At 35.7% G+C, this 16,835-nt stretch overlaps 1 protein-coding gene across 3 annotated transcripts in view; it reads left to right on the forward strand.

Annotated features, from left to right (window-relative positions):
• Positions 1 to 16,835, forward strand: part of HACE1 (HECT domain and ankyrin repeat containing E3 ubiquitin protein ligase 1) — a 46,335-nt gene that overhangs the window by 13,682 nt on the left and 15,818 nt on the right. For 2 of the 3 annotated variants that reach the window (XM_041414908.1, XM_041414910.1), the window contains 9 exons: positions 2,029 to 2,130; positions 3,718 to 3,824; positions 7,515 to 7,761; positions 12,683 to 13,020; positions 14,152 to 14,220; positions 14,865 to 14,952; positions 16,173 to 16,284; positions 16,367 to 16,464; positions 16,649 to 16,736. In XM_041414908.1, coding sequence (XP_041270842.1) covers positions 2,029 to 2,130; positions 3,718 to 3,824; positions 7,515 to 7,761; positions 12,683 to 13,020; positions 14,152 to 14,220; positions 14,865 to 14,952; positions 16,173 to 16,284; positions 16,367 to 16,464; positions 16,649 to 16,736 — 1,249 coding nt within the window. The remainder of the gene's footprint in view (positions 1 to 2,028; positions 2,131 to 3,717; positions 3,825 to 7,514; positions 7,762 to 12,682; positions 13,021 to 14,151; positions 14,221 to 14,864; positions 14,953 to 16,172; positions 16,285 to 16,366; positions 16,465 to 16,648; positions 16,737 to 16,835) is intronic. The other variant, XM_041414909.1, reaches the window with a different exon arrangement.

Raw genomic sequence — 16,835 nt, forward strand, 5'->3', positions numbered from 1 at the left:
GTCAGTGTGTAAATAACATGATTGAATAGAAGCCTTTGAGCCTTTGCTAGTAATCAGACTACAGAACTGAACTGAAAGCTGAAAGAACTAAATCACTGGAGTGAGTGAGCATCACACTACCTTTATGCATGTCATTAGTTTGTCAGGATAAAGTTGAAATTTTCTATTTTTTTTTCTGTATCTTCTGATTATTTCAACCTCAAGTTATTTAATTTCTGAGGTGTCCCTCATGTGCTTAAGGACCTGCACCAGAAATAGTTGTATGTATGTGCAGGAGTGCTGTCTTCAGTACCTCTGGGATATTTTTGGAATGTTTAACTCTGAAAGCTTTATTTTATAGACTATCTGTGGAAGACCTTGATCCAGTTAGGTTACTTCCAGTATTTCTTTTTGCATGTAAGAAACCAAGTAAGTCCTCAGCTCTGGTCACTGACAAGTGCCAGATCACTATACTGTCTCACTGCTGACTTGATTGTGAAACTCAGTTAGATTTTTTTCCCTTGCTACGGCAGAATAATGTATTGTTACATAAAGCCAGACAGAGTCTGATCAGTTTCAAGGTATTCTGCAGCCACAGACCTGTAAGAGAGTATATGGCAGGAGAGATTTAGATTGGATATTAGGAATAATTTCTTCGTGGAAAGGGCTGTAAAGCATTGGAGAAGACTGCCCAGGGAAGTGTTGGAGTCTCCACCCCTAAGTGTTTAAAAAATGGTGGATATGGCACTTGAGGATGTGGTTTAGTAGCATATGGTGCTAGGCTGATGTTTGGTCTTGATGGTCTTAAAGGTGTTTTCCAACCTAAATGATTCTCTGATTCCATACCAGTGCGTGCTTAATGGTAGAGTTACTATTTTTTATGATTAATGTTTTGAGTTTCTGCTTCAGTTTCCAGTTTTGCAATCCCTAGGGCACCTTTTTACACATAAAACTTCTGTTAACTTTTTTTAAGTGTGAGTAGTGACACCTGGTGTTTGCTTTGTAGTGATGATCTTACTGTGTTCGAGATCACGCAGTATACAAGTTCATAATGCCAAGTAAGAATGGAGAAAACAATATGTTTTCTTTTTACATTGAGGGTTTTATTCTATGCTTAAAGGTTTGTTTTTCAAAGTCGATACATGTTTTCAGAAGACTGAAATTATCGATTCATACACTTCTTGCCAACACTTCCAAGATCATTACCTTGATCTTGAAGATGTGACTTTAATTAATTTTTACAGATTCTGGGTGGGTTTATTTTTAATACTTAGTTTCTTGCTACCAGAAACTATTAAATTAATCTTTTTAATGTGTGGTTTTCACTGAGGTAATGTCAACTGTCATTCACAGAGGAGCCCCTGGAGTTGCAGCAGTTGATACATTATATGGTCATCTTCCCAGAGAAGTTCATGTATATTCAGGTGTTAGGTGTCTGCTTAAAAATGCACCTATGTTAAATAAGATTAGTTATAAATAAACCACAAAATCAAGTTCTGTTCTTTCGAGAAAACATTTTTTCTCAGAAGGGTGTGAAGTTAGTCTAAGGCATAAGTGGAATCGTACTTGTGTATTGATTTTAAAGTTAAATAACCCTTTCACAGGTTTATCCTATTTCTTCTTGTAACAAGTCATATATGTGTTATATGAACCTTTAGAAAATGTTTGTTTTGGAGAATTACATGCTGGATGTAATTAAGTAGATATCAGCAGGAGGAAGAGAAGTGAAATATTGCACTGTTGTTAATCGCTGGTGATTGTTGGCTGAAGTGCTGTTTAACAGTAGCTTTGGTTTGGTAAGTAGGAAAATGTTTCAAAAAACAGAAAAATGGGAGTGGATATATGTGAGCCAGTATACTGAAAAAAATTGATTCTGTCTTTTCCCAAACATTTTGGGATACCTAACTTTGCTACGTTTTTGAATTTCAAATTATTTTAGAATAGGATTTCTCCAGAAAAAAAAAAAAAAGTTATCCTTAATAGATGTTATTGCCTGTAATTGTCTAACTCTCAATTCTAATGTTTCTTTTAATTAAAATGTTTTCTTAGGGTGGTTATGGAGAGACTTGTGAAGTCTTAATACAGTACCATCCTCGACTTTTCCAGACAATAATTCAAATGACACAGAATGAAGATCTGCGGGAAAACATGGTAATATGGGATTCTGTGTGTTATAGCCAGGGATCTCTCTGTGTGTGGTGGAGAGCTTAGTGCTTAATACGAGTGGCTGTCAGTACCACAGTAGTTGACCACTAGGTATCTTTCTTTCCTTATGGAAAATGGGCAGTCTTCACATAATTTTAAACACAAGAATTTGGAATTAAATGTAGGATCTGTTTTCATTTAGTGTTCTAAATTTGTACATTTGGCAAAGTGATCTAGACAGTTTAAAGAGCAGACATTGCAAGCTTCAATACAAAGGTACTGGTAGAGCATTCCTAGAGCATCCTATATATGCAGTTACTTTGTGTAACAGGGCCCATTTTCCTTCATTCAGTCATTGTCTGCAGACATCCATTCTAGGATGTGTCTTGAGGCTGAATCATCTGGAACTAACTTAAAAGTCTGTAGTATGAGCACTCATCTGTAGGAAGTTGCCTTGTGCAATTAGAGTGTAAAAGATTGCAGCCACAATTTCATTTGAATATTACTTCTGTAGATGAAACTACTCAGTTTCTTTTTAAATGGTTCTCTTACACCTTGCTTCTTTGGTCATTGTGGGGTAGTACAATCTAAAGCAAAGAAAAATCAAGGAAAAAAGTTTTTTTCTTAATTGTGTAAGGGAAATGAAGCATGGGATGCCTTTTCCCCCTTGTAAATCTAGCTCTCTGTGGGCTTTTAATACATTAGTTGTTTTAAAATGACTGCAAACAACCTTACAGACTTTAAAAATAAAGATTTAGTAAGGTGTTGTCTGCCAATTTACTTAATTTAGTTTGCTAGATTTTTGAGGTTTTCATTTTCTCTATAACTCCATTACTTCCACTATAATACTGAGTATTTTCAAGTCATAGTTTAAATTTCTGAGACAGGGTTGAGTTTTACAGAGTGAAATGATGCAGGTGAGAATTCTCAAAGTGCATGTTAGATGCAAGGGAAGATGCTATAGGTGATTTAAGTTAAAAGAGAAAGAACTAAAACAATGTAACAAAAAGACCTTTTGTTTATTGTAGAAGTGAAGAAAAAAAGTGAGAAAAATGTTTTCATCTGTCTGAGTGTCTTTGTGCAAAAACAAGATCTTAATGAGAGTGTATACAAAATATATGTAAGCTAATACATGGTATAGTTCAGCTTCACTACTGGCATGTAATCATATATTGAAAATTTTCTGTGGCCAAGTCTGAACTGTTCTGTTTAGTCTTGGGTAATGACCAGTGCATATTATCTGGAAGTGATGACATAAGGAAACTGGGTATGTGTTCCAAGTCAGGACTCGTATTTTAAATGCCATAACTTATGCTTATGAATTAATAATACAGGGTTAAGCATTCAGTGTTTGTAACATTCTGTAATGTTAAATACCCTGTAGTACTTGCATTGACACTAGAATGTGTACCATTGCACATTTGTAATCTTAGTAAATGATAATGAAATGTTAATTGAGGTGAGATTAGAGGTTGTACAGTATAGATATACATTATTATAATGCTTGGGTGATAGTGTTCTACGTAATGGATAAATTATTGTTGAGATGATGCTCCTTGACACAATGCAATTGCTTTTGTTTGAATCCTTCAGTTGCGACAAGTTCTGGAACACTTGTCTCAGCAGAGTGAAAGCCAGTATCTTAAAATCTTGACAAGTCTTGCTGAAGTTGCTACAACAAATGGTCACAAATTGCTCAGGTAAGTGTGAGGTCACAGATTGATAAACTACCCCGCAGTTAGTGCCACTTAATAGTTTTAAAGTCAAACTATCTGATGCTCAGCACATGCTGAGATGGATCTCAAATCTGATTTACATGATAATGTCTATTTAGAGCACTATCTTCACAAAGACTTCAAGAAAAAAAGTTGGTGTCCATGTATAGCTGCTGGTGTCTAGAAGATCGAGTTGCAGAGAAGTGTGTTTTTTGTTTGGTTAGTTTGGCTATGTCAGCCCTAGGAAGGGAAGCTTTTCAGACAACTATCAAATCATTACCTTTTTTTGTCTTTACCCTTCTCACTTTTTCTTCCCTTCCACAGTTTTACTTTTCTACGTGCTTCTTTGTATGCTTGAGGAGAGTTTTGTTACTTCAGACACCTCATGTTTGCTGGCTCTGGTTGCCTTATGTGGTTACTAATATATATGAGATTAAAAATTTCATCTACCAATGTCCTGTCTCAGCGGCACAAGCAGCAGTAACTTGGGGAGATGCATGACATAGGCAAGCATATTTACCTCATAAGCTTTCCTAGTTTTTGTGGCATCTGTTTGAGTTTGTGCAAAACACTTTCTCTGCAGTTTGTTGGAACATTTTAGTGTTTTCAACGGCTAACAGATTGTGGTGTAACCTTTATGCTTTACTAGAAAATCTTTACTGAAAGAATCAAGGGTCTGAAAGCGTGAGTGAAGTTCCTTATTAACATGTTTTAGATGGCATTTTGGCAAAGAGCTTTGAGAGTGTTTTGTAATCAGAGAAACCTGTCAGCATAGGTTGTAGAGGATTATGACTTGAGAAGCTTTTTTTTAACTTGGGCTGGGATCCGAGGAGCCCATCAGTGAGAAGAAAAATAAATAGTACATTCTAACTCCTAGATACTTTATTTTTCTTCCCCTTTAGTCATGTTAAATTTAAATGGAGCTTGTAGATAGCAGGTCAGAACTCCTGGATGATGGTAGGAAATTCATTACACCATTAATAAATCTTGTACTCTTGGCTGTTCACTTTGATGAATTAATGTGAAGATCTGAATCCCTTTAAACTTTGGGGTGTAAAGGGATTAAAGTGTGTAGACATTAATGAAATTTTGTTGCTGCAAAGATAACTTTCTGAAGAATTTCTGCTGTTGCAGTATGTATCAGCTTAGCTTGTAACACATCCCTTTTTGTCTCCAGACTTCCTTAGAGCCTATAGATCTCCCACAAGTAAATTGTGGTAAGGTGTAAAACCATAGTGCAGGAAAGGGTTTCAAACGTGCTCTGTATAGGGATGTTATTGGAAGTTGTGGTAGCTGGATTACATCATACGAGGTAGTATTTGCTTCTGTTTTAGTGTCTTCAGAGGTAAATTAAACTGATTGTTGTTTGGATTTGATTTGTCACTGTTACTGCTCTTCTGATTTGAGCAGTGCTCCCTCAGTGTGGCTATAGAAACAGTAGCTCTGTGCCTGTACTGTCTGGGAGTTTGAGCCTCTGTGTGCTCCGGTATTGCTGTGTGTGGGTGGGCTGGTGGATGCTGAAGATAAGATGGGAGCGTTGCATCGCATTGGATGAGGGCTCATTTCTAGACATGCCAGTACTTGGAGTGTCCTGTGGATTCTTACTGGCCAGCTTCTCTTTGGTACTTTGTGATGCAGAAATGTGGTAGCAAAAGAAAACAATTCCAAGACAGTTTCACAGATGCAGTTTTGCAAAAACTGCATCTCTCTTCTCGCCAGCTTGGTTTCCTGGCAGAAGCAGTGAATTTCTACTTCAAGAAATATTTCTCAGGTGCTTTCTTATACACACAATGAGGATTAAGGTAGTACTTGGTGAATACTCTGAGCTTGGACTCTCTCCTTCTTCCAACAAAAGTGTGTAAAATGTACTTTGTACATGAAAACCTGCAATAATGATACTCTTGCCTGGCAGAACTAATGTAATCTCTATTAGTTTCCTGGACACTAACCCACAACCTGTAGCTTTTGGGTTTGTTTAGTTCAAAAGTGTCTAAAATTGTTTCTTGTAATGCTTCTAGCAAGTATCCAGGAGTGCCACTAAGCTTCTGCCTGAAGACTTCTGCCTTGAGTACAAGCAAGGACACTGTTTCACTTCGCCTTATCTTCACCAAGTATTCCCTTTTTCCAAGGAAATAATTGACGTGTGACATGATTTGGTCTTGCTGGTGCAGGTTAGGCCCAGATGAATGTTTACAAACACGCCAGTAGAAGTCCCAGTAAACTATTAGAAGCTCTGTAAGGTTTTTTCTACATGTGTTGGTCCTTATCCTGGAGACCAGGAAATTTCACCAGGAAAACACCACTGCTGAGACATAATAAACCTTAGTTGAAATGGTAGAAGTTTTTATTTTTTCTCTCTTTTCAATAGTTAACTTCTTGAGTTAGCTTCTTGTATTCATAGATTCTTTTGGTGTATAAACAAAGATTTTACAAATGTTAGTTTTTAGCTGTGATGAGAGCTTCTGGTAACACAATTGCAGAGGCCAGTCAGGGGATTTTCTTTACCTGGTTAAAAATTTAACATTCCTACTGTAGCACTGCTTGCTTAACTGGTTAAAGTGTAAATTGTCACAAGAAAGTTGTACTTTGTATGGTAGTTTGGTAAAATTCTTAATACATTGCTTTTAAAAGTTAACTCACAGTCATTTAAATGTAGTGCTGAAAACAGGTATTTGCTGATGACATTGGGTGAATGAGATCATAATAAAGCTAAGCTAGCTGTTACAACTAACTGAGTTTCAGGTTTGTGTGTTAACAGATTATTAATTGCAAGAGATAGTTACAGCACCCTATAAGATGTCAGTTTTCTGGTGTTTACTGATCTGGCTGGGAAGCATGTTTTTAAGTTGCAAATACTTTAAGGATAGAATTGAGTATGTGCTCACTTCTATAATATTTCTTAGTAGGTTTTGATGAAAAAGAATTAATTTCTTGCAGTTTGTTATGTATTCTAGACAGAAGAATTCTTGGAGTTTAAGAAAGAAAACCTAGTTGAGTTTGGTGGAGAATGTTCTGATTGTGCATGAAGTCATGAATATCTCATATTTTGCACTGTTTTGGTACAGAGTTCAGTGTTTGCCAGTTCAATTAAGGACACATAAACCTTCTAGTGTATTTGTTGGATAAATAAATAACATAGTGGTGGTTTTTTTTAATATCTTTTAGATTACATTTTTCTTTAGTAGAAAAGTGGCATCCATACCATCCTGATCCCTTGTCTGGTTGAGGTAGTTAATGGGCTTCTAGAATAATAGCAGGTGAGGATGGGCTGTTGCAACAGCCACTGATCAGTCAGTAAGATTTTAATGTTGGATGCTCTCTTTTCTGGGTTGAGAAACATTTTCATCTGAATATCCCAATTTGCTTCATGTACTGAGATCCTTAGGAAGTTAGATTTCCTCCCAGGGGTTCATAAGAAGTGTATATATAAAAAAAGGAAGTATTTGCTGTTTTTACTTCTAGTTAAAGTTACCTGTACATATTAGCAAAACCATAATGCTTGTATTTTACTTCTGGGGCTGGTGCAGGAAATGAAAGTTAAAATTTTCTAGCGTTTGAAGCTTAGGGGTTTTTTCAGCATACGTATCAGACCCTACCATTACATTGCTTACTCCTTATTATACTAAATTGTTTAATCTAGGAAAGAAACTTAAACATTCCATTTTTTTCCCCCAGCTTGTCAAGTAATTATGAAGCTCAGATGAAGAGTCTCTTAAGGATCGTGAGGATATTTTGCCATGTCTTTCGCATTGGCCCATCCTCTCCCAGTAATGGAAATGACATGGGCTACAATGGAAATAAAACTCCAAGAAGTCAGGTGTTCAAGGTCAGAAAAGTATATGATGTTGTTAGGAAGATAGACGTTAAAGAGATGAATTTCACAAAGCATGCATTCATTAATCAGACATCTCATGAACAGGAAGTAAGTTTGGTTGATGTTCCCTTTTTAAGTTAAACCTACCTCTCTTCTTCTCCTGTATTTTTTTTCCCACTGAATTAATCAATTTAGCCACTGATGCACATCTCATGTTATGATTTCTGTTTATTTCTTATTTAATAGGTTGTTTGCTAGGTATTGAAGGTGTAGTTACTCAGGTGACTGTGGTAAATTTTGTTTTTATTTCTGTTAAGAATATAGTAATATCAAAATATGGTGATATTAATATAACAGGTTATATTAATGTAATTTCAAAATGGTAATTGGAGATACACAGATGGACTGCTGATCAGTAAGCTTTATCCAGCTTCACAAGACAAGTGGAAACAGTTGAATTCTTGATCTGTTTGTTGTCCTCACTGTGATCATGAAATCTTTTCCTAAGTTGTTCTTGGATTTTATTATTACATGCTTTGAAACATAACAGCTCACTACCACCCTTGCAAGGTTACTGATTTATAGCTGCTTTGAAACACATGGTTTAGGAGGTTGCCATTTAGATTTTTAGTTCCTGAAGGTGTTTGGTGTTTTTATGTTTTTATGTTTTTTATTTTTTGTTTGTTAAGGAATCCCTCTGTAGAAAGTCAAAGATTGCCTTTTTGTAAAGATGCTCCAGTTTCCTGTGTGCCACTCAGTCTTCATTGGATATACAGCTGTCATATTTTTCAGAGCACCTAATAAAAAAGAACTGCAGGGTCATCTTTCTTCTCCCATCTTACTCCATGCTCGTACCCAGCACAGCTCATAACAAGAAATTTAGATGCCAGTAATTGAAAATTTTTCTTTCTTTTACGTTTCTTCCACTGTGTTGTGAAAACAGTATTTTGAAATTACTGCAATTACTTAATGATATATGTTCATTAGGTTACTTCTAAGGGGTTTTAAGAGAGCTATATTGATAAGATCATGGAAGATGATACTCTTAATTCCAGTTTATTTAGTGAAGTGTCTGAGTTTTTGTTTAAATTCCTTCTCTTGGAAAGAAGAAAAGCATTAGACTGTTAAAAAAAACAAACATGCAAGCACAGATGTTTGTTCTTCTTGCAGCACAATAGTTTTAAGAACAAATTGATTTATATAATGAATATAAAACTAGTGCTTGAGTCTGAACAAAATGTAATGGGTCTGTACATTTTGAGTCTCTACAAAATGTAATGCATTGTACAGTGTGCAGTGTAATAATTGTCCTTTGGAATTGTTCATCAAAATAGGGCAATAATGTGGGTTTAACCAGAATTCTGTTTTTAAAAAACAAAGCTGTACCCAAATCACAATAATTATTTTATTAAATTATTTTTCCAACTGTTTTAATGATAATTGCTCCAAGCATACCAGATTAAATAGCAAGCAGATGTTAAACACACTTCATGCACTGAAGTGTCTCCAGTGAGACATTCTGCTACCAAGCCCAAAAAGAAAAAAAGGAAAGTTTCCTGCTTTTCAACTCTACATAATTTCAGAAGTCAGTATGAAATAAACAAAACCATTTAACTGCAATTTCCACAGGAAGTGGTATATCAGTAAAATCACTCATCTGCATGCCCAAATGACTTTGTATAAAGAAAGAATTTTCTTAAATTACTGTGCATTCAAGTCTTGTGCAGTTGACTTATATTAAACAATTGCCACAGTTGTCCCAGAAAATATCAGCAATTCTTTAACACTTGTGTGAAAATAACATGTATGTTTTTAATAAATAAGCAAAATGTTTACTACTGTTGCATTACCTGACATAACAGAAATTTCCGGTTGTTTTAAAAATTATTATTGCAATTATTGTAATTTATTTAGAAGTTTTATGGGTGAGACAACCCTGAAATAGGGGCACTGTTGTGTCCATGATATTTTAAAGATTGATTTAAATTTCAAACTTGGAAATATAAAAGTGCTGATGAGAACTTATTGTTGTTTGAGAATGGGCACACAGGTCTGTCAATGCTAAGTTTATCTACAGTTGTGGTTGGTTTAGTCTGTTCTTCCCTGAATTTACAGTAGACTGGATAGTGGGAGATTAGATACAGTGCTGAGTTAATTGACTTCCAGTTTTCTCTTAGTCCTACCTTTCCTTCTGCTTTTTTGGCCTTTCTTTGCAAATGTACTTTTGATGGTCTTTTCCACCTTTTGGGAGGAGATAAAAAAGACCTGACTTTTTGTAATGTTTCATTAAATTCTTCTGTATCAGTGTACTTATTGAACGTATTTTGAAGAGTTGTCACTGTAATGTAGCTGGGAAGGGATTAAAAATGTGAGTATTCTTGATCTGGGCCTACAGAGGAATGTTATTACTTAATGAGGTCAAGAAAATCACAGGGCTATCTGTGCTTTTGTGGAATTCTCTGTATGTGATTCAGCCTATCCAGATGTTTTAAAGTAGAAGCACTAGCTAATGACAACACATTCTTATACTGATGCTGAAAGATACAAAATAATCACTGAATTTTGTCTCCCAAGCTTGAAACAAGCTGCTAACTCAAATGAGATCTTACCAGTGAGAAACTTTGAGTAGTAATTTTCATTAGGTTTACTCTTGTTACTTTTCCATGTATTGCTCTTCCAATTGCTGTTCAAAGTGATCGCATATTAGGGAAATTTGCTGCAAAATTCTCTGTAATTGAAAAAAGTTGGGAAGTGCTTAATGTTTTTCCCTTGTTTCAGATACTGTTCTTTTCTAGAATTGAGGTAACTTCTCTGCTGTGACAAAGTCACTTCATGGATTAGTGATCTCCTGCACCCTGTGTCTTAAAAAGCTATCTGACATCTGCCAAAAGATTTTGCTTCAGTGTTGCAGTTTGAATATGGATTTGGTTACTGGTTTTGCTTTCTAGATGAGTAAAGAGGAAGGCATTGCATAGGTAAATTCTTGCATTTGGGAGGTAAGGTGTGCAGCTGTAAAAGCTTGGTACTCCATCAGACTCAGCTGTATAATTCTAGAGAAACGTTTCTGCACTGTGGAATATGACACCTGAAGTTTAAGTGCAGGTCTTTGTTTAATATGAGGTTCATGGTAAGAATTAACTGAAGAATGCTGACTAGTTGTTTGAGAAAAACATTGCTATTGGTTTGATTGAATCTGTCCATATGCCACTTGAAAAGGTCTGATCATGGATAACAACATAAAATGCTGACAGTCATGGATATAGAGGTGATGGGCAATATTTAGAAGTGTTTTATATCCTGAAGTTGGACTAGAAAGAAAGAAAATGAAATGTTAAATCTACTGAGCTTGACTAGACTTTTAAATGAGTTTATGGTCAGAAGCTGTGAAGAACTAGCTTTGGAAAAACAAATTGTGGGGAGAAGTTCTGAAAGGTATGCTAAATTTGTTGGAAATAAAAGATAAAACACAAGATATTGGGGGAATATGGTATCTAGCAAGGTAAATGTTGACAAGTTTGAGGGGAAAAAATAGATTTTAGTATTCTAGTCAATATCTACCTAGTTTCTCCTGAGTTATAGGTGGAGAGTACATCTGCATTTTAATTCTTTTGTGTATTCAATTAATCCTATTTTCAATTAGAAAGTTTCTTTACGTTACGTTTTGTGGTAAAAGTCTGGCAGATGGGTTTGGGAGGAGGATAACTTGATCCTTTATGGCAGACATTTATGTAGAAAATGCTATCTCTGCTGGAGGCATTCAGATCACCATCTAGAGATCAGGCTGGCTTCCCCCCACACTTCTGTTGAGAAAAAATGGAAGCATAGTTGTAAATTTTTAAATTGTGAATTTCAACAGAATCTTTTAATACAGAGTTCTTACGAGAAGTAATTTATTGTGTATTGAGAATGTGCCAATTATGGGGTGCAACTGACAGTGCTCCAGATAGTGTACAGATGCTGTGAGCAGCTCTTTATTTTCAAAAGCAGCCTGAGAATATGAGAACATAACTCTCAGTGTTTGCTAAGTCTTTGAATGTTTCACTGACGAAAAATGTTGATGCAACTGTAACATATGGAAAAAGGATTCCATGTTGAAGTTCACTCCTACTTTTGGAACGCTATGAAGTACTTGAGTCGATTACCTCCCTGTAGGATTCATATCCCTATGCTCACTAGGCTGTGGCCTTGTGAAACACTGTTAAGGGATGACACAGTTAGCCCTTGTGGATTTTTTATGCTTATGAGAAGGCAACAGGTCTTATCCCTTTTTCTTCTCTGTAATAGGCCTGTAGCTCAGAGTAAACGTGTAATGAGGGAATGGTATCGGATTTCAATTCTATTGGGTTTTATCAGGTGGTAGTAAAAAAAGCATGTTTTTGTTACAGTAAAATAAAATGTATAGCCTTATAATTTGATATGGGATTCTGCTGTTACTTGTTTCTGTTTTGTAAAGCTAGATGTTAGTGACCCTTACTCTGAAACATCTGAGGTACTATCAAAATGAGCTATATGAGCTCACATTGTGCATAAAGCACATTCTTACTAGACATGAACCTGAATCTCTGTGGTGTTGTCTGGGATTTCCTCCATCTTCTTGGTAGAGGAAGCTCCTTTGACCAGGTTCTTCCTAAAGAACTGGCACTCTCTTACTCTAGAAACTCAGCCTGTGTGTTCCTGTTTCCCTGCTTGCCTGCAGTGGTTAGGCAGTAGTGTGCTGTGTGAAGCCAGACTTTGTCACATAGCTCAGTTCTATGGCTCTTCTGTAGTTCTTGTAAATGAGTTTTTCTTCCTTCCATCTGCTGCTTGATTTTCCTTCTATATGAAATTTTCTCTTTGTGCTGTTTGGCTACAAGTGCAGAATTTTTTTGTGAGTATTTGCCTCTTATCTCTAACATGACCTATAAAGTTGATAACTTAAAGCTTTAAAATGTGCATGATATTATTTTCCTTTAGAGGTTTATCACATTATTAATATGATCTAATGTCAGCATGTTTCTTTTTGTCTGTTTTTTTCATGTGTTTATTGCAGCCGCTGGAACTGCTCTGGCATTCTCTGGATGAATGGCTTGTTCTGATAGCCACAGAGCTGATGAAAAACAAAAGGGATTCTTCCAACATTACTTCTATTTTATTGAAGCAAAAAGGACCAGATCACCAAGATGCTACTTCTGCGCCTTCTTTTGCCACTGCAGGAACTGAGGGAAGAAAAGAGCTGTCCACTGATGCTGTTGAGTTAAAAACATATGATGTTGCTGGGAAGCAGGAAGCTTGTGCTGATTGTCAGGATGTTATCTCCATGACAGCAAACAGGCTAAGTGCTGTCATTCAAGCCTTCTATATGTGCTGCTCCTGTCAGATGCCTCAGGGGTAAGGATGCGATTCATTTTTCTTACCCAAACTATTACCATTTTAAGATCAAAGATACTTTCTTGGAGGAGTGTTGATACTTTTAATACACATTGTATTAGTGACAGTTAAGGGTATGCTGTTTAATGCTTTCACTAGTTCAGTGATTTGAATGCTTTTTATTTTTTTATTTTTTTGAATGGTTCTAAAGGCACCAAACAGCACTGCAAGTTTTCCATAGTGCTGCTGCCTATGAATGTAGCTGCACTGGGGCACATTTTGTATTGAATGTCTAATGGCTCTTTGTAATCATGTGGTATACTTGTAGGTAGTAGGATTTTGATATTTTGATATTAGCTGTATTTGCTGTTGGTTCTTAATGTGAAATTAACCCTGAATTTAATGTGATTATCCAACAAGAAGAGCTGTAAGCTCAGAGGAAAAAAAAAAAGTGAATTATCTTTGTATGAAAATAATGTCTGGGGCAAAACTTATTTGACTATATTATATATAACAAGGAGAGTTCAGTCTCAAAGTAATGCTCACTTGGAATCCTGTCCCATGTTGACAAACATGTAGTTTTGTGTGAAACGTCCAGTTCAGCTTAGGTAAGCCTAATATTGTTGAGGTCTGGTTTAAAAAGGAAACAAGTGTGACCACTTGTAACTGAGATCCTAGTCTGTCCAAGATTGTTATGGATTATATTTATGACTTTGGCCCTGATGACTAGAAGATTAGGCAAGTATGATGGTATTACAAGCTCCCTGAGGAATCTAGAAGCAAGGGTCCTACTACATGTCAGCTTTTGGTTGATTCCTAATCACCATAAGGGTTTTACTTTCTCTGCCAAACTGATTTGAATAAAAGCTTTCAAATTGGCCAGTAATATTTGTTTGGGGCATAGTTCTCTGTGGATATTCTGGAAGATGATGGGTTATTGACATTTTTGCCTTTTCTGTTAGAATTCTGAAATTTCTGTTTCTTGTTATGAGATCTTAATGCTGTTGAATATTTAGTTTCATGATGACTAGTTAAATAGCATCAGTTTCTATTTGTGTAGTATTTATTTAAAAAAAAAAAAGCCCAACAATTGATGTAATTCAAATTAGTTTTGATTGCACTAACCAAAAACATCTTATGATTTTTGAACAGGATGACATCACCTCGTTTTATAGAATTTGTTTGTAAACATGATGATGTCCTTAAGTGTTTTGTTAACCGGTAAGTTTCAAGAAATATGGACCTTGTAATCCACCCCTCTGTTCCTCTCCAGCAATAATTAATTTTTTTCTTCTTGCTGAGTTGTATTTTTAGATTGTTGCTGTGATATATGAACAATATGCAATTTAATGGTCTTGCTGAACTCAATAGTGTAGATGAATGATTCAGAGCTCAGACTTAAATGAACTCTTCTGCATATTTAAGTGATCTATTTGTGAGATTTGAGAACGAAATCTATTTCACAGAGCAACAGAATAATTTGATGAATCGATTCTTTCCTTATATTTGTTCCAAATAATGCCTTCCCTTTTAAGGTACATGAAAACTTTCTTTCTTCCTCAAATCTGTGATGACTTTAAAGTCTAAGCCATTTCTGTACAGTTGGCTGTTTCCAGAGTTTCTGTGGGACTGCCAGGTTTATAGCCTTCCTTCTGTGTGGGGAGCTGCTTCTAAATCCTCCCATGTTTAACAGGTGAGGAAGTATAAGTTGTTTGGAAACAAGAGTTAGGAAGAAGTGACAAAATAGAAGAATCTCTTGAAACTTGTCTGTATGATTAATTGCATTGTTTCTTTATGTAGACTTTTTGCATTGTGAAACATTATTATTAAATGTCTAACAGGCTTCTAACCTGTTTTTCTTTCAGAAATCCCAAAATAATTTTTGATCACTTTCATTTTCTTCTGGAGTGTCCTGAATTAATGTCCAGATTTATGCACATCATAAAAGCTCAGGTAAATGTCAGGAGGTGCTTAATTACAACTCCTGTGAATATACAAAGGGCGTTTTTTAAAAAAATAATATTTAAAGAATTTTCGTTTGGGAAGGATGAAAGAACTAAACATGACCTCTAGTGTTTCTGAATCTGTAATGTGGAAAGATCATATTAAACAGACATGGCAGCCAGATTTCTGTATTCATAATTCTCTAAAATACATGGGTGAACCCATTTGAGATAGCCAATGTTGGATGTGTCTTACAAGTCCAACTTTCAGTTAAAGAGTGAAATTTCTGTTTGTAAATCTACTTGTGCACATCTAATAGATTTAACTTTACTTTCCCCTAAATGACTTATATTTTGAGACAAACCAGAGGATAAATACATCACTATTACTTGATTTGGTCATAGTTAGTGGTAGCTCCTTTAAATGAAACATCATGTTGTGTGTTCCAACAGCTTTATTTCCTAAGTTGTGAACCATACTGTGCTTTTATTTTTAAAGATAAATTGCTTTCATTAATCCAGTTTAATTTTTGGGACGTGATGTAGGTGTATTGTTTATTCAATCTTTCATTGAAATGTGTGTTTTTGAAACTCACTACCTATGAGTAGTGAGGAGACCCTGGGAACTGATACCTTGTCTGTTAGATCAACTCATGTATGTGCTGTGAATTGCAGGGGATGAGAAAGGCCATACTTGTGTCATATCTGTCTCAAAAAAGCTGCAAAATGTCAATATGAACACTGTGAGTCAAACAAGTTAGAACCTTCTCACCTAGGATTTGCTTTGTAAGGTTTCTGGTTCCTTAGGGCTGTTTTGTATTGCCAGTGAACCTTACTGCAAATAGGGCTGGTTCATATCACTTGTTCTTCTGTGCTCAGCTGTGGTTGAATATCAGTAGTTTTACAGAAGCCAGTGACTTATTTCTTACCTAAGTTCCTTCATGCTCTCCCCTAACCTGTAAGGAGTTTTGTGCTACTTTTCTGTAGAAAACTTACATAGCTCTTTCTGGATAGCTGGTGGTCCAGTCTTTCTGCAAGCACTCAAGCACATGTCTAGTCCTTTCTTCTTCCCAAAATACTGTACAGCATGCTGGGGTAAATCTGCACATCTCAAAAATTGAGAGTTATGCATAACCATTTGCTTATGAGAGAGGAATTATTATTCAGGGGAATGCATGTATAGTCCCTGAATATACATGTATATAATATGGTTTGCACCTTGTTTTGTAGCCATTTAAAGATCGCTGTGAATGGTTCTATGAGCATCTACACGCCGGGCAGCCAGATTCAGACATGGTGCACAGGCCTGTCAATGAAAATGACATACTTTTGGTTCACAGAGGTATTGTATTCTAAATGGAATTAGTGTGTCTTGGAAAGATAATGAACGAAAATGAAAAAATTAATTGGTATTTTGTATTTAGATTCTATTTTTAGGAGTAGCTGTGAAGTTGTGTCTAAAGCAAACTGTGCAAAATTAAAGCAGGGGATTGCTGTGAGATTTCATGGAGAAGAAGGCATGGTGGGTAAAAGTGCATGGTTTTCTTTTATGGCATTTTCATATGGAAATGCTAATTCTCATTCACAAGTGTGGTTTTGAGCTAAAGCCTACTTTAAAATTACTTTAAAAGAAATATGTGTTTACTCAGCATAACTATTGAGTGAAAGTTTTGTGTACTAATATGTTTTATTCTGTTGACATGCAGGGACAGGGTGTGGTGCGTGAGTGGTTTGATATCTTATCCAGTGAAATAGTCAACCCAGATTATGCCTTATTTACCCAGTCAGCTGATGGTATGTCTCTGCCCTTTATTTTTATTTTTTTTTCTAAATTTAGGCTGTCATTTTTTCTAAAAGCATTTTTATAATCCAAAAAAATCTGTGTAGAGGCAC

Source organism: Onychostruthus taczanowskii, unplaced genomic scaffold (genome assembly GCF_017590055.1).
Source record: "Onychostruthus taczanowskii isolate IOZ18803 unplaced genomic scaffold, ASM1759005v1 scaffold48, whole genome shotgun sequence".
Taxonomy (NCBI): Eukaryota; Metazoa; Chordata; class Aves; order Passeriformes; family Passeridae; genus Onychostruthus; species Onychostruthus taczanowskii.